The sequence below is a fragment of the Tenebrio molitor genome, chromosome 5 (genome assembly GCF_963966145.1).
Source record: "Tenebrio molitor chromosome 5, icTenMoli1.1, whole genome shotgun sequence".
In the NCBI taxonomy this organism is placed as follows: Eukaryota; Metazoa; Arthropoda; class Insecta; order Coleoptera; family Tenebrionidae; genus Tenebrio; species Tenebrio molitor.
This window is the reverse complement of record NC_091050.1, coordinates 18966821-18989423: the sequence shown is the minus strand read 5'-3', so window position 1 is coordinate 18989423 and position 22603 is coordinate 18966821. Positions and strand designations below refer to the sequence as shown.

General features: G+C 33.3%; 1 protein-coding gene across 4 annotated transcripts; it reads left to right on the top strand.

Annotated features, from left to right (window-relative positions):
* The first annotated feature begins 81 nt into the window (after positions 1-81).
* Positions 82-21226, top strand: LOC138130241 (uncharacterized). 4 transcript variants are annotated; one of them, XR_011159533.1, is made up of 7 exons: positions 82-688; positions 807-952; positions 1010-1100; positions 10173-12861; positions 12918-15345; positions 15406-18602; positions 18717-21226. XR_011159533.1 is itself a non-coding variant. In XM_069046671.1 (3 exons), exons 2-3 carry the CDS (start codon positions 14938-14940, stop codon positions 16021-16023), a joined length of 1026 nt encoding a protein of 341 aa, XP_068902772.1. In that variant the 5' UTR covers positions 12363-12861; positions 12918-14937; the 3' UTR covers positions 16024-21226. The 4 variants fall into 4 exon arrangements, 1 of the variants encoding a protein (XP_068902772.1); XR_011159532.1 differs by having other exon boundaries at positions 15406-21226; XR_011159534.1 differs by having other exon boundaries at positions 82-711; positions 807-1100; positions 15406-21226.
* Positions 21227-22603: the final 1377 nt, after the last annotated feature.

Genomic DNA, 22603 nt, shown 5'->3' with positions numbered 1-22603 from the left:
TCCGTCTCGTCTATCATGCGTCTATCCTATACCACCCTATACCTATTCTTTGTTACGAATACGCAATACGATGAATACGAATTCGAATTAGTAATCCGTGACGAATACCGAATAAAGTGCGACTGTTAAAGACGCATTTCCTGTTGTGATAGATAGAATTTATCGCCAAAGTAGGCGTTTAAGAGTTGATTGTGAAGCATCACGGATCAGCTGTTTAAATCTAACCTCATTTGTTTTGCGTTGTTTGTGTTTTTTTTTCTAACTATAATCTATTGACTTTTAATGCTAAGCACTACGCCCTCTGGTGAACACTACCCGCACTTACGTCACGTGATGTACAAGTGGGACAACCGGTGATCCGGTGAAGTTGTGTATGTGTAGGAGGTTACAGTGTTTTTGTTAACTACTCGGCAGTAATTAATTAATTTGCAAGTTAAAATGACTAGTAGAGCTAATTGCTGTGTGGCTGGGTGCAACTCTATGTACAAGAATAACCCTGAATTAACATTTCATCATTTCCCCAGTGATTCTCAAAAAATTGAACATGTTGATGAATTTGGAATAGTGTCAACAGTTTACAGGAAGAAAATGTGGGAAATAAAACTAAAAATGGAAAAAAGGGTTACAAGAAACATGCGAGTATGTTCCAGACATTTTGTAGAACAAGATTTTATTACTCCTAGTGACTGTAAGTGTTTTGTTCCATTCAAGGTATGTGTGTACCTAGGTATACATTTGTTTACATTGATTGTGTAAAAATAACTAACAAAGTTATTAGTTATTATATTAATTATAATTATTTTAAGGGGGTTACAAGAAAAGATATTTAAAGAAGAATGTGATTCCAAGTACAAATTTGCCAGTATCGAGCATTATTACTAAGTCAATTAATTATAAACAAGAAGAGAAAAATAAAAGAATAGAATGGCTAATAAAAAGAAGACAATCAAATGCAAGTTTTTTACACAGAAAAACATTACCAAAAAATTGAAATTAAATCAAATTTTAGGTTAATCAACTTCCTGGTACTTCTAACGTGCAACAAAAAAGTGATAATACATTTAGTGACATTGATGGAGCAGAAGTGCTACTAGAGCTAGGTAATATTTACAGACAAGAGTTTGCAGTTGAGGTAGACATATCAGAAGAAACTCCAAAATTTGAAAAAATATTTGTTGATGCTGGTACTCAAACAGATAATCATAAGGAATTGAAAAATGTTGAGGTTCAAGTTAATACGAGTTGGTCCTCTATTTCCGACTTTATCCAAACAGAAAAGGCTTTAAATATTTTGACAGGACTTTCATCGTTTAGTTTATTGTTTTTGTTGATGAAGTTATTTCCTTTAAGTAAAAAAGATTCAAGATGTCAAAGAGTATCAGTGAAAAATCGAATTCTTTTAGTATTTTTAAAATTTAAATTAGATATGACCTACTCTGCATTGGGAGTTTTCTTTGGAGGTATTAGTGTGCCAACCTTTCAGATATTTTGGTCAATTTTGTGTATCTGCCACCTAAACAAGATGTGTTAAAGAACATACCTTTATGTGTTCAAAAGTACCAAAATGTGCGAATTGTTTTAGATTGCGCTGAAATTAAGGTCCAAGTACCAAAGAACTCTGTTGTAAAATAAAGTTATATTCACACTACAAAAAAAATCATACACTTAAAGTTGACTCAAGTTGCAAAAAACCATTTTGCATTTGCAACAGCACTTTTATGGCATTAGTCATTTGAAATAACTTTAAAACTGTACTTATATGGAAAATGTTCAATCCAAACTATGATTTTCTGGGCTTTTTGTGCCTTTATTTGGTTTAAAAATATTGAAAAAATGCTGTTGCAAATGACAAATGGTTTTTTGCAACTTGAGTCAACTATAAGTTCATGACTGCTGTTACTCCTGCTGGTTTTATAGCATATACTAGTCCGTCCTATGGCGGTAAAGCTTCAGATAAAAGTATTTTTAAACAGTCACAAATAATTGAACAATTAATTCCCTACTTGGATCACACTTAGCGTCAAAAACATGCTTTTGACAGCGCGGGAAAACTAGACTTAAAATGTCTGATTAGTTTTTATCTGAAAATATTTGTATTAATCAATGCTAATTGAAAGTTCTGATTACTTTTAGTAGGTAATCCCCAGGCATTTTTCGCGTTTGTCTTACTGCCAAATGACCATTTCCTTCGTTCTTCATTAATATCGAGAATTGCATGAGGTGATTTCAAAGTTTTTACGTTAAATAATCTGTACCTGGATATAACCCCACTTTTCAACAGACGTGATCACAGAATTAGACAGACGTTTTTAGTTTCTCCAACTTCAAATATTGATTTCCGTTATTAATACTGATAAATACATTAAAATCATTGCTTTACTACCATGGTCAAGTTTTGACAATTCTGATATTTTCACATCATGTTCACACCACACAAATATTTAGTGTAAAACGTATGCAGCACACAGCTAAACAGCGCCTACTATGTTTTTCGTTGTGGTCACAATCAAAGTGAATAGATATTACCACAGGATATTACTGTGCAGACTGACGAGTGGTACGTTCACTATCGACTCTTACTCTTCATTGCCAACTTTGAGGATAAATTTAAATGAACATCCGATATTTATGTATAAAATATCACAAGATTTTGAAAAATACGGGGTGATCAAGGATGACTATTTAAGTTGGTAATACTGAATTTTATAGTATACTAGTTTCAATTTGGTTGTAGGTCGTAAAATTTTATGGTACTTTAAGTTAAAGATCTTGCGGGGCTTATAAATCCTAGTTTACCACTAGCAGGTAATATTTTAAGCAGGGTTGTATTGTACATTTTGTATATTTGCATTGTACGGCAAACGGCACGCGCCGCTTCTCAACCTTTTCAAACCCAACCATTGTGCCCGTTAATCGCTCATAATATGCAATAAAATTTTACGACCTACAACCAAATTGAGAATACAATACTATTCCGGACAAGGAATCTTGGCCACGACTGACATTTATCTGACAAATATGTGTGAACTGGCCTTTATTGAATATAACCCAATTTTTGACTCGATAATGCCATTTCAGTGCTTTTTTGATGTCACAAGAAAAACTTCAAAGTGATTTTTAATAATTGTCATTTATTAATGACACAATGACTGGTTTACTGTTTAAGTTGGTAGTGCCGAATTTTATTTTTAAATGGTACAACTGGAGTAACTTTCGGTTGTTGACGGCTTCACAGTTCACACTGACAGCTGCATCAGTGACAAGTCAAATTTGACATTTCAAATTAAATTAAACATGCTGGTGAATCGTTCGAGAGAAGAGTTAATTTATGTTTAGAGCAAAATGGGGAGCACTTCGAGAAATTCCTTTAGTTAATTTTTAGATTATTATGGTCGCATACTAGTTGCGTCCCGCGGTTAGATTTTAATCCGGGTCGCTTAACGGCTTGTATACTAGTTGCGTCCCGGAGACCTTCCAGGAAGGCTGCTTACTAATTACAACCAACAACATGAAATTAACAAAATACACCTAATACACTTAATAAAAGTTTATTGATATAGTTTGGAAACGAGAAATTGGAACTTTAGCTTCTTTACTTGCAATGGGTTTAGGGTAGGTTGTAAAGATTACAATAAGGAAGATTTACGATTAAGCACTTCATTCCAGGAGGTACAAACAATCTGCATTTTGCTGATATTCGGCATCCCTTTTTAATAACTAGCAGGTATACTATACATATAGACTAGCACGTCGGCAGGCAAAAACTATCGTAAATCTTCATTATTATAATCTTTACAACCTACCCTAAACCCATTGCAAGTGAAGAAGCTAAAGTTCCAATTTCTCGTTCCCAAACCATACACATAATTACAAATTTTAAATTTACATGTGGCAAACAGTTACGAGTATATTCAACCCTTTTCACAAATTGGAATGGGCTAATTTCATTTGTCTTTAATTTATTAATTTGATTTTCTATAAATTTCTTTTTATCAATAGAAGCTTTTCGGTAAACTTTTTTTGGAAATGATGCACTTCTTAATTTGTATGTAACTGTCTATTTGAAAATTCTTCAATACTTCTTTCTATAAATTGAAATATATTTGGATGCCCACAATAAAAAGATGCATTGACTTTCGAGTGAAATCTTTCACATGCATTGGGAACTTGAACTGTTTTCAGCCCACATATCAGGTGGAGAGTGGGAATCTTCAGCTATGTACCATTCAACGAGATAGTCAAATGATTTGAACCTTCTAAAGGTAAATCTAATCAAAATTATCTTGAGATGGCAAAAATAATGTAACTCATAAAATTTCAACCAATCACTCCTTATCACTAAACATCTTACCGATACTGTAGGGAATAGGACGAGTGGGATTCATTTATTTTAATCCGCAGGTAGGAAAATGGTCAACCGGGATGCAACTAGTATAGGATTTTAGGGGTCTGTTTGACCGCGGGACGCAACTAGTGTGCGGCGGATTATTTCCGAATTCCAACTTTGATTTCTTTTTGCCGTTAATTTTTACTCTCATAACCTACCATTTTGTCGTTATTAATACTACGTCAGGTATCTGTCAAATAAACCCACAAAACATATCCGGTTGCAGTGTTGTAAATAACCGAATAAAAACATTTTCTTAATTGTATTGGCAACATAAACAGTCCTTCTTGATCACCCGGTAAAACAAAAATAGAGCACGTTATAATTACCAAAAGTCTGTGTCTGTGTCTGTGCCACTGTAGCATTGTGAGATCAAGAACATTTGTCATCGAGTTAGCCATGGAAATGTCCTTGATTCAATCGCACCGACAATTTATTGTCAAATGAAATGAAAAAACACAACTTTTAAGTAAGGTTATACCGGGTTAGAAAAAGCTTTGATGCTGTATTTTACTTATTTTTTATCCGATTTGAATAAATGACCCATTGACCCGACCATTCGATTTACGAGATATTCATTCGGTGGTTTGGTCATTCGGTTCTCATCGTTTTAATCTAATGATTTTTGTTTCCACATTAGTCCTAAGGTTAACATAGATTAGAGTGGTACAGTTGCGATCAATAAATTTTGGACACTAATGTTATCGTGGTGTCATACATTCTAAAACGAGCTTTATGTATTAATAACCTTAATTTTGACTGTGTCAATTAAAATGTGAATGTCAGATTTACTGACAAAACATTCAAGAAGTTTTAAAAATCAGACAAATGGAATAGAACGAGGTTTTAATTAATAAAAAATACAAAATAAATAAATAAAAACTATAAACTTAATATTGTCATCGCTCATATTGACAAATTGTAGATACATTTGACAACAATTTTATCATTTATGTGTGACAATTTCAATAAAGCATGATTTAGAGTAATTTTTTTTTTATGTGACAGAAAAATGATGTCCAAAATTTAATGATCGCAATAGTATACAGGGTGATCCAATTTTATTTTTAAATGCTCTAGCAACTTTATTTCTTGTCCGATTTTAACAAGCGGTATATCAAATGAAAAGGCGTTTAAGGGATCATGAACTGCCATATAATATTTATTTTTTAAAGAAGCAGGTTAAGTGGGGTGATATTTAACTTTCTTATTTTAAATAGTGACATATGTTTTTCATTACTTATTTTTAAAGTCACTATTTTTCTAAACATTGCTGTACAAAAATATTATTTGTTTTTTGAAAAAAAATTAAGAAATAAAAATGACATTTTAATGAAAAAGCGATTAAAATCAAGTTGCTTTGTGAGACCTGTCAGCTAGAGCATTTGTTACACAAAGAATTTGATAATTCAGCGGCCTGTGCACTTTTTTCACACTCAAAATACGCTTGTAGCATGTCGGTCATTTCTTCAAAGGTATTCATTTTTATTCACGATTACGAGGAAATACAATTTAAACAACTTGTCAAATTCTTTGCGTAACAAATGCTGTAGAAAGCAACTTGATTTTATTCGCTTTTTGATAAAAATGTCTCAATTATTATTTATGAAACATTTTTATTTCTTCATAACTTTTCAAAAAACAAATAATATTTTTATACAGCAATGTTTAGAAAAATAGTGACTTTAAAAATAAGTAATGAAAAACATGTCACAATTTAAAATAAGAAAGTTAAATATCACCCCACTTAAACTGCTTCTTTAAAAAATAAATTTTATATGGCAGTTCATAATCCCTTAAACGCCTTTTCATTTGATGTATCGCTTATTGAAATCGGACAAGAAATAAAGTTGCTAGAGCTTTTAAAAAAAATTTGGATCACCCTGTATAAGAGAAAATAGGTTCGATCCATGGAGGTAGTATTAACTATACTACCTCCATGGTTCGATCACAGACAATTAAACTATAGTAAGACGTCGCATTGCTACCAAATTTTTGGAAACACGATTCCAGCGCGGCTCGAGCACTTGGCCGAACTAATTTTATAAGCATGCTTGATGGAGTTGTTTAACTTAATAATTTTGTCCTCATTTAATATTAATTTCAAATGTAAAATGTCTTTAAAATGCACAACGTTTTATTAATTATAAGAAAAATTAACAATAAATGAATTAAATTAAAAACTGGAACCAAAACTAAAATTAAATATTCTGAAAATTCCCATTTTCTTCGTAAGTAACATGTCTTTGACGATTTTTTTTTAATTCTCTTACGTCCTGCAGTTTTTTTTTTTTTAATAAATGATCAAATTGATTGCTGCATCCAACAATTTTGTTTTGATTTCCAGAAAATGGCTTTTACACATAAACCATGAAAAATTATTTATAGTTTAATTGTCTGTGGGCTCGATCCTGGTTCCCTGGGGGAGTTTTTGAGAGCAAATTTGCATTGGCAGCCTGGTTGCCACAGACTTTGTGAAGTAAATGCAAACCCATAAGCATAGTCTGTACGTCGACCCGAAGTGCGCATAGCCTGATGCAAGCCAATCTAAATACCTAAAGTGAATTTTTTCCTGGTAGGCGGATGCGCGCGCCATTTACGAAATCCTGCAACAAAATGCGACCTCCCTATTGGTTATTTTGTTCCAGTAACCAATAGGGAGGTCGCATTTCGTTGCAAGATTTCGTAAATGGCGCGCGCATCCGCCTCCCAGGAAAAAATAGACTTTAGTTAACATAATACCGGGTGATTTTAAATGATTGTGACTTTTTTTCATAGGTTGGTAATATATTGTTGGTTATTCTGCTTTTTAATGTGATAGTTGACAAAAACCACAGGCGTCCTCGCCCATTTTACACAATTTATTAATATATAAAATGTCAAAATGACGTACGTACTGTAGTTTCAATTTGGTTGTAGGTCGTAAAATTTTATTGGATATTATGAGCGATTAACGGGCACAATGGTTGGGTTTGAAAAGGTTGGGTAGCGGCGCGTGCCGTTTGCCGTACAATGCAAATATACCAAATGTACAATACAACCCTGCTTAAAATATTACCTGCTAGTGGTAAACTAGGATTTATAAGCCCCGCAAGATCTTTAACTTAAAGTACCATAAAATTTTACGACCTACAACCAAATTGAAACTACAGTACTTACGCCAATGTGTTGATTAAGGTATCAAGTTTGCCAAAATAATTTATGAAAAATGTTCACAACTTAAGAAAAAAAGTCACAATCATTTAAAATCACCCGGTGTTTATAATTTTTTTTTCACTCTAGAAACATTTTGATAATTAACAATTATATTTAAACACAAATAGTGCCAATTTTGAAAATACAAGTGCAGCCAATTATCAATCTAAAAACGCCCCTAAGAACCAGGATGGAGCCAACTCTATTTAATATACTGGCTTTAGTTTCATTTATGGAATGGTTGGTTCCTAGATGAAGAATAAGGAATACCGCTTAAGAATAACGCTTAACGAATGTATCCGTTCGAGAAAACAGAATAAGGAGTAAGGTGTAAAGGATAGCTAGTAAAGTTGGTTATCTTTATCCTTAAGCGTTAAGACTTATTCTGTTCGCGCATGCGTTTACAATTTTACCTTTACAAGTTGATTAATCTTAGTTCCCACGCAAACCTATCACATAGAATTAACCTCAAAATAGACGACGGAAAACTGATACAGTTGAAACCTATTAACATTTGTACTCGTATAATAAAAACCACGGGTTAAATAAAAATACAGCTTGACCAGAATAGCTTGGCGAGTGAGATGCGTACAAGAGGAAACGAGCGAGTCTCTGTAAGACAAGGATATGGCTATGGTTGTAGGTACGGTACACTCAACGAAGCAAATCTGCTCAAAACAGCCCGGACATGCTGTTCACTTGAAGCAAAGAGTAAGGAACTATTCCTTACTCTTAGCTTGAAGCGCTGATTTTAGCCCGTTTGTACATGATCCTGATGATTCCAGACCCAACAGACAAGTGCGCTCCGCTAGTGGGAGGGATTTCAGTCCACTGCGTCACTCGCCAAGCTGTTCTGGTCGACCTGTAACACCTATAATAGGTGTATGAACGCTAATAAATTGTTAATCCGCACGCCATATTCTATATGCTTTGAGCTTTAAACTAATGTATAGTTAGAATTTTCATTTCGATTTGTTTGGCAGGTATAATTTATAATGAAATATGTAATTGATTAAATACAGTTGGTTGCAAAAAAAAAACGGGAACTGTCAGAATAAAATTGTCACATTTTTACAATTTTTTCATAGTGTGAAACCTTCTTACGAGAGATAGGTTAGAATTATGGTCAAAATTCAATGACATTTTTTAAAATTATTTGACAGGTATTGTCAAGTAGACAATTAATTGACAAATGGACAAAACCAAATTTACATTAGGAAAATTTTCGTTTCCCGTTTTTTTTTGCAACCAACTGTACACAAACAACACGATTATTTTATATTTTTGCTTTAACATTCTAAAAGAGAACTTGATGTGAAAATGGAAATTTGCGTATCATTCATGATCGCCCATCCGAATGTCATTCGTATTTTCGTTAGGTATTCAAAGGAACTGCGCATGGCATGCGAATCATTCATAATCGGATAATCCGAATGATCATTCGATTATACAGGTGTCTCAAAATTCGCGAATTCCGAATTCAGACCGTCGTAGGGAAGGATCCAGTGGAGCTCGAAAAATATGTACTTAGAAAAAAAAATCGCTCTTCCTGAAGAAGATATAAGCACTTTAATTTTGTTCAATACGAGTACATAGCAGCCTTCATATCCACAGTGACAAAATACTGTTCTAGCTACGTTGCCGTTCCATTTTTAAGAAAAATTACAAAAATCTAAGATTTTTTAACTCCAAAGTAAAGCTATTCTTCAAAAAATTGTTTTACGTTATTGTTTTCCACAATTATCTACACCATAAATAACAATAAACACTGCACTTTTCAGCCTGTATTTGAAGAAAACGCACTTCAAAGAGTGCACCTTCAGACCAATGTATCTTTGTGGGGGGAGTCCCGATTTTTTTTATTTTCATATTTGGACTACTGAAGTTATCCCCTACAACGCTCTGAATTTGGAATTCGCGAATTTTGAGACACCTGTATACTCCGTACTCTGATAGATTGTACGTTTTTTGACAGAAGACAGACCCAGAGAATAGTGTGGCGGGAATTAATCTGCAGGGATACAACGGTTTTCTACATAACGTGAAACAATTGAGATGGAGAGTTTAGTATTTTTTACTGCTTTATGTTTTGGAACTAGAATTTAAAAACCTACAAACTATCACCGTACTGAGTATACAAAGCGATTGGGCCGTATGATTTACCATTAGTTATGTCATGTCTTCCATTAGCTAAATAATTGATTAAAAAAAGTGAGAGTATTATGCCAAGCACTATGTTAGACAGAGACAAACCAGTTTAACGACGTTCTTTAACTTTAATGAAAGGGAAATCATACGGTCCATTACTTCGATTCATTCGATTATGCCCAACACTCCCGGAACAATGTCGACTCTGCGAGCGAACATTGCCAATGTTAAAGCGTTACCTCAAAGTCCCTATAGTACCTACTTATTATGATGTTGTCTCGGAAACTTTTTTGTTTCGATGTTGTTTGAAATGGTTGAATCTATCGTTGGAAACAGTACAGTAGATTGAGCAAATCAAAATTTACAAGTAGATAAGACAAGACTAGTATTTTTTGCAATATTTTGATTAGTTTTTTGTATTGAAATGAAATGAAATTTTCAGATTATAAAATCAAAATGCAAAATTTGGAATTTACCGAGAATATCCCGAAATGTGGCCACGGAAAGAGATGTCATAATTGCAAGAGATGTCCTTACGTGACCAAAGCACCTTTCTACATGGTGAATCACGTGAAACGTCACCGGTTGCCACTCGAATCGTCCAGATGCGAAAGAAACGATTTGGAAAAGTACTACTGCAAGGACTGCAATTTTGAAACCGATCTTGTTGTAATTTTAAAGCAACATTTCAGGGAATATCACAGAAAGGACACTGATTGTGTGCAAGACCAACCAAAAAAGGACATTATAGTGAAAAGCTACATTTGTCAAAAGTGCTCGTTTGAAACATATTCTGTTTTACTGTGGATCAAACACTTGGAAAGTTCATGTTTTGATACAGAAGAAGAATGTGAGAACGTACACACAGTGTCTTGTAGTGAAGAGTGGCACCGATCCGAGTGTTGTTCCTTTAAGACAAAAGAGGCAAGAGTTTTGAAAAAACACCAGACTGCGAAGCACCCATCTCACCGGAATTGCAATCTCCGCAATCATAAGAAACTTCAACGCTCAACAGATGCCGTACAGTGGTATAATTGCGATAAATGCGAATTTAAAACGAAATGGAACTTCTCCCTAAAACAGCATAAGAAAATTCATCTCTCAGCAGATGCTGTACAGTGGTATAGCTGTGATAAATGCAAATACAAAACGAAATGGAAAGGCTACCTAGCAAAGCATAATAAAGTTCATCTCTCAGCAGATGCCATCCAGTGGTATAATTGCGATAAATGCGAATTTAAAACGAAACGAAACGACTCCTTAAAACTGCATAAGAAAATTCATCTCTCAGCAGATGCTGTCCAGTGGTATAGCTGTGATAAATGCAAATACAAAACGAAATATAACGGCCACCTTAAACAACATAAGGCAATTCATCTCCCAGCAGATGCCATCCAGTGGTATAATTGCGATAAATGCGAATTTAAAACGAAATGGAAAGGCTACCTAAAACAGCATGAGAAAAAACATCTATCAGCAAATGTTCTTCAGTGGTATAGCTGTGATAAATGCAAATACAAAACGAAATATAACAGGCACCTTAAACAACATAAGGCGATTCATCATACAGCAGATGCCATACAGTGGTATAAGCAAAATAATCTGTTTGCAGATGGTGTTCAGTGGTATAGCTGTAATAAATGCGAATTTAAAACGAAATGGAAGAACTCCCTAACAAAGCATAAGAAAATTCATGTCTCAGCAGATGCTGTCCGGTGGTATAGCTGTGATAAATGCAAATACAAAACGAAATATAACAGGCACCTTAAACAACATAAGGCAATTCATCTCCCAGCAGATGCCATCCAGTGGTATAATTGCGATAAATGCGAATTTAAAACGAAACAGAAAGGATACCTAAAACCGCATAAGAAAAATCATCTGTTCGCAGATGCTGTTCAGTGGTATAGCTGTAATAAATGCGAATTTAAAACGAAATGGAAGAACTCTCTAAAACAGCATAAGAAAATTCATCTCTCAGCAGATGCTGTCCTGTGGTATAGCTGTGATAAATGCAAATACATAACGAAATATAACAGCCACCTTAAACAACATAAGGCAATTCATCTCTCAGCAGATGCTGTCCAGTGGTATAGCTGTGATAAATGCAAATACAAAACGAAATATAACAGCCACCTTAAACAACATAAGGCAATTCATCTGTCAGCAGATGCTGTCCAGTGGTATAATTGCGATAAATGCGAATTTAAAACGAAATGGAACATCTCCCTAAAACAGCATAAGAGAAATCATCTGTTCGCAGATGCTGTTCAGTGGTATAGCTGTAATAAATGCGAATTTAAAACGAAATGGAAGAACTCCCTGAAACAGCATAAGAAAATTCATCTTTCAGCAGATGCTGTCCAGTGGTATAGCTGTGATAAATGCAAATACAAAACGAAATATAACAGCCACCTTAACCAACATAAGGCAATTCATGTCTCAGCAGATACTGTTCAGTGGTATAATTGTGATAAATGCGAACACAAAACGAAATCTAACAGGCACCTTAAACAACATAAGGCAATTCATCACTCAGCAGATGCCATCCAATGGTACAATTGTGATAAATGCGAATTTAAAACGAAATGGAAGGACAACTTAAGGCGACATAAGAAAAATCATTTGTGAACAGATGTTAAATGGTATAGCTGTTATAAGTGCGAAATTAAGACTAAGGGCCAATTTCATAATAAAATTAAAGTGTCTTTAAATTTTTAAAGTCCCTTTAAGTATGAGAAATAGTTTCATAATCGTAGACTTTATTTTAATGGCGCTTTAACGTACCTTTAACTTAAAGTGACATTGTAGTGCCTTTAAATAATTTAAAGGAACTTTAAGCACACCCATCTTGGATGTGCAGTCTGCAGTGTGAGGTAAAATTTGTGGTTAATATTTATAAAAAGAGTTGTTCTGTGATAAAAAGTATGGACGTGATAAATAATTCGTCAAGTTCATCATCATTAGAAGATGAAGAATTTTTGTTTGTGAGACGAACGAAAATCTGCAGAGGAAAAATCATTTTGAACATTATGATGATCTCGATTTCTTCGACAGATTTCGGATTACAAAAGCAACTGTGATGGTTTTATTACATCAAACGAACACTTGCTAATTTTACCCACCAATAGGCAAGTACTCATCTCGTAACTTTTGTGAAAAACTTAACAATTTTTATTTGTTACAGAGGTGGGAGTATTCAGCCTTTGAATCAGTTGTTACTAACTCTGCATTTTTATGCATTAGGATGTATGCAAAAAGCAGTAGGGGATTTTGCTGGTGTTTCAGTGGCCTCCGCATGCAGAATCATCAAGAAGGTGTCATACGCTATAGCCTCACTGAGACCACGATATATCAAAATAATCAAGAAATGGCACAGGCTGCAGAAGAGTTTTATCGTACAGCTAGCTTTTCCCGTGTTATAGGGGCTATCGATTGCACGCTGATAAAAATTAACTCTCCTGGAGGTGATGATGCAGACATTTTTCGAATCAAAAAGCAATTTTTTGGTGTTAATGTGCAAACTGTTTCTGATAGAATAGTAATCTTAAAATTATTGTTATTGTGGCGTAATGTCCAGGCTCAGCTCACGATCAAACCATTTTCAATAGTAGTCTAATATGTGTAATGTTCTAACTCAGATTATTATGCCTAGTTTTTTTGGTCATTTTCCTATGTTCTATGCATTTTTTTTTTTCAACAAAAACCCGTATTTCTACCAAAACATCAAAACAACGTTGAATTTAACTTTTTACCCTGATTTTTAACCCTAAGTTCTAACTCAGATTTTCCCAAATCATCAATTTTTTTAGGAAAATGAGTCGATTTTCAAGTTTTAGTCGTTGAAGTTTGTTGAGTTTGAAAAACAGCCCATTGAGGTATGTTCAAAAACACAAAAAATAGGGAAAATGACCTATTTTTTATCTATTGAAACAGCATTTTTTTTTTATGGAAACTACCCTATTTTTTATGGCCTTTTTAAAAATGTGAGCCAGACTTTTTTGCCAAAAATAAGGAAAACTAACCCTTTTTTTATAATTTCTTAAAAATTGTGAGTCAGACGTAACAGCTGAATCAGTGGTTTTTAATGATCTGAGTTAGAACATTACACATATTAGACTACTAAAATTAAAAATCAATTAGTTTTCCAAGTCTACATCAAACAAATGAAGAAATATCTAGCATTGAATCATAAAAATAGAAGACCAACCTGGCATGGAAATTTTAAAAATCGTCATAATCAATCTTTTATTTTTAAATTCATAATCTATAACATTCAAATTAATATTGTTTAAAATATGAAACATAATATAACTAACTGTTGATTCTTTTTTACTAACAGAAAGTTGAACAGGTTGCTAATTGAGTTTTTCTCTCCATTTTTGATGATGTTGACTTACATGAAGGCTAAAAATTTATATTGAAAAACGGCCAACTAATATGATCTCTCCCTGTTTTTGTGTTATTATATTTTATATTTAAGTAATGTCTTTTCAGGTTACGAAATTTTCTTTCTACATCATTTTCACTGAAAGTATAGCAATTTTACTTCATTTCGTTTGATATTTCTCTAGTGTTTTCTTCTTTACAACTTTATTTCTAAAATTGTCTGCTCGTTCTAAATATAATTCTAATAGCAGAAATGTTGCTTTTTGGGAGAAGTCCTGCTGCTTTTCTTGTTCAGATGTTTCCATCCTTACATTATTTTCATCAACATGATGTAACTCACTACCTAAAATAATTTCTGAGAATAACATTTGTCAATTTTTTAAATTGGCTATTGCAAGTGTAACATATATCCTATATCCAATAAAATTGTAGGTAAGGAGTATCTTTTTCAGTTTTCATCATATATAGGTAAACTAGCTATTTATGTAACCAGTTAGGAAATGCGTTATTTTGTGTAACGAGTGGAATATTTGCGGGACGAGCGCAGCGAGATCCCGCAAAATCACACGAGTTACACAAAATTGCATTTCCTAACGTGTTACATACAAGATTTTTTCTAATTTTGACAAAAAAAAAGTTTCTTCAAACGTTAAACGAAGTAATGAATTTCATTAATAATAAATTATTATTGTGTTAAAATATCAAGTAGGTAAGTAGACACGGTTATTTTGCTAAAAAACAAAAAATATGACAGTGTCAAATTTGTTTTGTGTATAATTGTACTGAGCGTGTACTGAGTTTTACTGGAAACATCCAAAATGTCTTCAGATTCAGATGATATACCAAGTGATGTAGAAGAGGCCGCACAAAGTGCGATATCGTCCGTAATCCCGAATAAGTCAAAAGCCAAATATGATTTAGCTTACGAGAAATTGGAAAAATGGTGTGAAGGAAAAAACATAAAGCACATCAACGAAAAAATTTTGCTGGCGTATTTTGAGGGAAAGAAGACTCTAAAAGCTTCCACACTGTGGACTCTTTATTCCATGCTGCGAAGCGAACTATCTCTAAAGAGGAATATTGATATTAAGAAATATACTAATTTAGTGGCATTTTTAAAGCGGCAGTCAGACGGTTACCACGCTAAAAAGTCCAACGTCTTGTCGAAACAGAATATCGCCAAGTTTTTAATTGAGGCTGATGATAAGACATTTTTAATGGCAAAGGTAAACTCGAATCGCACAATTAACTGTTTACATACTTATTATTACTACCTATCTTTTAAGGTTGGAATAGCTGGTGCATGTCGTAAATCTGAGTTAACCTTTCTCCATGTCGAAGATATTGTGGACAATCAGTCATATTTTCGAGTTAATATTCCGAATACAAAAACAAAAGTTATACGTGAGTTTGTAATTACAAAGGGAAATATTGACGGAGTAAATTTTCTGGATATAATCAAGAAATACATTAATTTACGTCCACCGAATGTTAAACACAACCGATTTTTTGTTAAATATAATAATGGAAAATGTAGCATTCAACCCGTTGGAATTAACACTATTGGTAATCTACCAAAGATGATTGCCAAACATATTGGATTACCAGATTGTGTCTTATTTACTGGCCACTGCTTCAGAAGAACTTCGGCCACTTGGCTGGCGGACTCTGGAGCTGATATAATGAAAATAAAAAGACATGGGGGCTGGAAGTCCAACTCAGTAGCAGAAGGTTACGTGGAGGATTCATTAGAAAATAAGAAAAAGATTGCCACCGATATCCTTGGGGAAACATCAAATTGCGTTTCTCAGATATCGGCGAATTCTACTACCACTTCCCTTTCATCATCAGGAGTTAACATAAGTAATTGTAAGAATTGCGTTATAAATATTTACAAAAATTAATTAAACACTATATTTTTCCTAATTTTGACATATAAAGTGACACTTTTCAAAATTAATTGACGTTGGGAAACGTTACACTTTTCGTAACTGGTTACGAAAAGTAAAATCTTTCCTAACTGGTTAGGAAAAATTTATTGTATCATCAATTTGACACTGTCATATTTTTTGTTTTTAAGCAAAATAACCGTGCCTACTTACCTACTTGATATTTTAACACAATAATAATTTATTATTAATGAAATTCATTACTTCGTTTAACGTTTGAAGAAACTTTTTTTTGTCAAAATTAGAAAAAATCTTGTATGTAACACGTTAGGAAATGCAATTTTGTGTAACTCGTGTGATTTTGCGGGATCTCGCTGCGCTCGTCCCGCAAATATTCCACTCGTTACACAAAATAACGCATTTCCTAACTGGTTACATAAATAGCTATTTTCTTGATTTTTTTTTTTTAACTGGTGATACAATAAATTTTTCCTAACCAGTTAGGAAAGATTTTACTTTTCGTAACCAGTTACGAAAAGTGTGACGTTTCCAAACGTCAATTAATTTTGAAAAGTGTCACTTTATATGTCAAAATTAGAAAAAACTTTTTTTGGAACATTTATACATTTATGCATTATAAATTAAAAACATTTACTTACTGTCATTTTCCTGCTCATAACTGTTGTCGGAGTCTTCCACAATAAATATAATTTCTTCTGAGCTATTCATTTTATAATTTTATTAATATTTGTATGTACAGTTGGCTTAAAAAAAAACGGGAAATGAAATTTGACCTAATGTGAACTGAAAAGGAATATGTTCTAGCAGTTTTGATGGAAAAGGTAATGTTTTAGCACATGGCTTCTTTCCAAATAATGATGAATGTTTAGGAATTCATTTTGATAAATCAGAAAATTGATATTTTGGTGAATCAAGCAATACGCCTGATGGTCAAACTAATTTTTATACAGTATTATTACACGAGATCGTACACACATTAGGTATTGAACATTCTGCAAATAATAATTCAATTATGTACGCCTATTATAAAGGTGATATTGATAAATTAACTCAGGACGATATGTGGGCAATTCAATATTCATTGTCACAATTTAGGTTTTTTGCAACAACTGAAAATTTTATTAAATGAATTGGGTTCTTTAAGTTTCGAAACTGAAATAAATGGCAAACTAAAAATAAAATTTCTATTCTCTACAAATTAACAATTATCCTAATATAATAAATAAAATAAAAATATTTATATTTCTAAAAAAAGCAAAAACTCAAAAAATTAATAGCCTGTGTGCGCATAAAATTAAAATTAATTTTTTTCGTGTCTCGATGCTAACCGGTCCGGTTTGAGCGTACCGAATTTTCAATTTCTTTAGGGATAGGGGCCAATTCTCCCATAGGAAGCCTATCAGTTGAAATTCCTTTCTACTAAACATGTTGACTGGTACGAGTATATCTACGCAATCTTGAAAGTTGAATTCCGGATGAGCATTTGCGTTCAGGCTACTGTAAAATTTAGTTAAACTTTCGAGAAAAAGTTCTTCGTTAAACCCCCAGTCGTTAAGTGACTCTTTTCTGCTATATAAAAAGTTTCAATTTCTCCTCAAACTTTTTCCCTGGTTGGGAATTTAATGTCGGTTACGAAAAAGTACCGTGAAAGTTCTTACATGTAGCTGCTGGTGTACTTTAAGTAGGTCCCAGTTTTGCTCGTTCTAAAAGATGGTGGAAATTTCCATTAAATTACCAACAACAATCAATATCATACTAACTTACGATTTGTATTTTTAATAATTTGTTCTCTGCGGTGGCTTCCAATAATTTCCAATTTGGCTATGTCTTTCTTCAGCAGTAAGTTTTCCATGTGCAATGATGATGACAACATTCTCACCATCTTGTTCTAGTTGTGAGAATTAAAAAAGATTCTTTTTAATTAAAATAATTTACCGTCCACCACCCGGCGGCACGGCAATTTTGTCGGAGTACATACACTATTACGGATAATACTATCAAGTAATAGTGCAGTGCTTATCAACATAATTACCGGCGTCTCGCCTCCACATTTTGACTTTTTTGTGTTTTATGTTCTGTGTCAATGTTCAGGAATTTCCTCACGATATGACCTGAGTATAATAATATACCTTTTTGAATTTCAACCACCAATGTGTTCTCTAAGTCCAAAATTTTTAAATTTTTAAAAAGAGATTGCGGTACTATTCCTGCTGAAATTATAAGTGGCAAAATCGAAATTTTTTCTAAACACCAAAGACTTCTCATAGCAACGGAGAGTTAGTTCTAAATATTTATTAATTTTTGTAATATTATTAAATTATTAAACTCAATGCAGTCTTTTTTTAATTCTATTTTGAATAATTTTTGTCTGCAACATCAATTAGTGCCATTATTTATTAGATAGGGAATTCGCCTACGGTTCACGAGTTGACAGAGTCAAGGAATTCATAGTCTTATCAAAAATTTTATCAAATTCTTCTTCGGCTTTGCCTCTGGGCTGGCCCTGCCAGTCTTCATCTTTTGTATAGTCCTACAGAAACCCTAGTGGAACCCGACTTTGGTCGTAAATTTATGTTTGTCACTTGAAAAATAGAATTTTATGCTACAGCAATAATCCCACTAATAAATGCTAATGAGGGTTGTCAGTTTGGGGTTCGCAATGTTCGCTTCAAGCAGAGATGTTACAGGTAGTGGTAGTTGTATTTATGACAAAGGTTATTACTTGATAATAAAATCTTATTCTTCGGTTGTTGTTGGTAAATTTACAAACAAAGTCGAATTCCACTAGAGTTTCTGTAGGACTATACTCCCAGCAGCATGTTGAGCACTAGGGGAGGCTTTGTAATCTGATTGAGATGTGTTTGCTTTGTGTTTAAATTTAATTTGCTTCTGTTTTTTGTTATATTGTTCTATGTTGTTTGATTTTTTGTTATGTTTAATTATTGTTTCACCAGTGAGAAATTTTATTTGATTCCTAATTGTGTTTTCATCAATTTTATTCTTTTTAGCAAATTCTTTTAAGGTAATGTTTTTAGAAGTAGGGTCTCCTTTTTGTGCTAAAAAATTTAATGCTAATTGTCTTGATCGCATATTATTTAAATTCTTAACTGATGGAATACTAGACTCTGTTAACGTGTAATCTTTTTTAAGTATTATGTTTATCTTTTGTTTAGCTGATTGTTCCCTTTTGGTATTATGAGTCATTTATTATGAAATAATATCTTTCCAATAAATGGAGAATAAAGATTGTCAGATTGATCATGAACAAACATCTCCGAATAATGAGTCGTTATTAAGAAAATGTAAAATGTAAAACAATAAAATGTCATTCAAATTTTGTTAAAAGTAAAAATTAGAAATATGGAATTGGGTACATATGTTATGACTGTAAAAAAAGACAAAATGATAAATTTACTTGCAATATATGTTTTATGGATGTACCAACACAATATAAAAAAAGACATTTCAAAAATATATGGCATGAAAAATTAGAAAAATATACCTATTAGTAACTTTGTAGTGACCCAGTTTAAAATTTAAATTTAAATTTCCGGTACCGCCACAACAGCGCGCCATATGTGAAGGTACTAGCGGCTAGACTAGGAACTGCAAGCGGAAATATAGCGGGGGTTGAAGCTCTCTCGCGCGGGTGGTTGAAGGGGGTAGGTCACTTTTGTTTGGTTTTTCGAAACGAACACACCTTGCGAAGAGCGATCCAGTTTCTCAAATTTGTAAGTTAAATCTGACTCAATTTCACTACCGTCCCGAGTAGATATTTGTGTCCCCGTGAGGAATTCGACGTTTTTCATTCACCTGGGTAGTTTCTTCCACGTTCGTTGGTTTTTTTGTGTTTTGTTTTTGGGACCAGGACCACGTGGTAAGGGTATGTTGTAGATTGCATTTTGTTGCATGCTGTTGCTTTAAGAAGCGCCCATTCGTTAATTTTAAGCGTTATCTTTCTTCCGGGAGGTTCATTCTTTTTAACAATCTGGTAATTTCGAAAATTCGGAGCCGTCGTCCGAACCGCGTGCGTCCATTTTGTTTTTTTCTTCACTAACATTTTCTAACGGCACTCGACCCGCCATTTTCTTTTTGTTTAACATTACCAGCGATTATTGTATTCGTGATTTATGTTGTTTACTGATGTTTGTGCCATTTAAAGTGGTTCTATTTTATCGTTATTTAACTTCACGTTTTGTTCTCTTTTATTTCGTCATTGTTTAATGTTGCGGTTTGTTTTTGCTTATGTTATTCTTGTTTAATGTTGCGTTTTGTTTTGTTTATTTGATCATTGTTTAATGTTGCGCTTTGTTTTGTTGAATTTTCGCATCGTTTAATGTTACGCGTTGTTCGATTGAATTAAACTCGGGTTTTCTTTATGTTGTTGTTAAGCACCGCTAGATTTCGGAAGAGTTAAAGTAAAATGTTGTAAGTGCGCCACCATGGGAGTTAGGTTTCAATCAGGAAGTCGTGGGGTTTGTCTAGTAAATTTCTGGGGAGGCCACGGTTAAGTTACGGCCGTTAGCGGAGGCGGACCTAAGTCCTGCTCGATGCGGCTCTGGGATGCTGACGTGAAACCTCCGTCGCGGTTCTAGAGATCTTAGGTTTTTGTCGGTAAACGGTTGGTTGGGGAAGGCGGAGCAAGCTCTGCTCGAAGCGGCTTGGGAAGCTCATCGTACAACCCCGAGGCGCTCTGTCACTCTTTCTTGGTCGGTGAAATAGCCCGACGTTCATTACTAACCTGAGTATCTAGAAACGTCGCTGGTCTGAAGCCGATTCAGATTATTCTTCTGAGTCCCCTCGCGGCCGAAAGTTTGTTACCTCCAGCCCTAAGCTTCCGTCGACGTACCTTGACCGCGTAGTTCCAAATCAAACATTGTTTTGTCATTAATTGAATTGTAAACTATGAGTAATACCTGGGATACGGTTTTTGAAGAGGGTTTTTCATCCGTGCCTGTCTGTAATAACTGCACCATAATTTGTTCACTTGTTTGCAAGCTTTAATCTGTCATTTTGTCTGTTATGTACCCGTTTTCTGTTATTGTAAATATTGTTGCATTCATCTTGTCGTTTATCTTTGTGATTAATTTCTTGTACTTCGTTAAACTTAATTTCTGTCCTTTGTATTCGTTTCAATTTTTTTTTTCGATCAAAGTTATTACAGGCATTTTTAATAAAAGGTATTTTGCGTCCCTCACATGTGTGTTTTATTTGCGGCACTCTTCCAACTGGAACCCTCACCGTTTGCATTCCGAACCTTTTTCCGCCAAAAGAAAATCACAACGTAGGGCTCCTCCGATTCGATGACGATCACGACCACATTTGTTACCGTTTTGCGCAGGTTCAAATATTTGGCGGAAAAAGTAATGTATTCAAATCACTACAACTTAAAAAATTAACTTTAATAATTTTTGAACGGTTTATCTATCTTGTAATAACCATAAGGTAACGTTTTTATTTGATTTACTAAATATCTCTTGTCATCATATGGAGATAGAGCTACTTTATCTATCACAACTGAATATAATTTTAATTTTTTTGAAATTATGTTACAAACTGATTCTCTCGTCTCTTTATTGTTGAATAAACAATCTTTATACATTTCAAATCTAATTTTTTCAATATTCTGTTTTTTTATTCTTTTACAAACTTTCTTTTCTTTCATTTCAGTTTTAAACGATTTGATTTCTCTGCAATAATTAGTTTCCATTTCATCATATCTAAATGCGTACATTTTAGATCTTAAACCAGCATATTCTCTAATTGGTATACCTAGAAATTCATCTTTAAATAGTCCTGGTACCTTTTTATTTTTTTGAGGCATCCAATCCATTTTATAATCAGATATATCAAACAATTCAATATCATTTTTTATATCTTCAGTTTTAATATAAACAAGAAACGAATCTGTATCAGTCATTAATAATTTAATATTAATTTAATATTCTTTCCATACTTTGGTTTCAAATAGTTGTAATAGAACTTGATCATTATTAATTTTGACAATTCCAATACAACAAAGCCACCATATATTGGTTTGTTTAATTTTATTTTTGATTTATTTTTATATACTAGTACGTTTTCCTTATCTATTACATCTCTACTTTCAAACTCTTTGCATCTTTCAAATTGTTCATATTTATTAAATAATGATACTTGACATCTATTTCTTACATTTTCCATTTGTTTACCATATACAGAGTTGTTCATAAGTTTGAAAATTTTTTTTTCAAATTCGTTTGTAGCTGCTTGTCTCAATTTAGTATTTAAATCAATATACGGTTTCAACCAAGCTTTTTGTTTAAATGAAATTACCTTTTTAATTTTTTTCAAAATAACTCTTTGTTTTATACATTCTTGCAACATCCTATACCTAATCAATTATATAATTTTCTTTGCGTTTCAACGTAGATATGAGTTTAGTATCTGTTGGGTTCTTTCCAATTTTCATTGAAATTAACTCTTTTTGATAAGAAGATAGCTCTTCTAGATTTGGTTTATAGTGTTTAGGTAACAGGGGATAGTCTTTCAAGTTTTTATGCAATTTTGGAATTTCTAAATCAACTAGGTATAA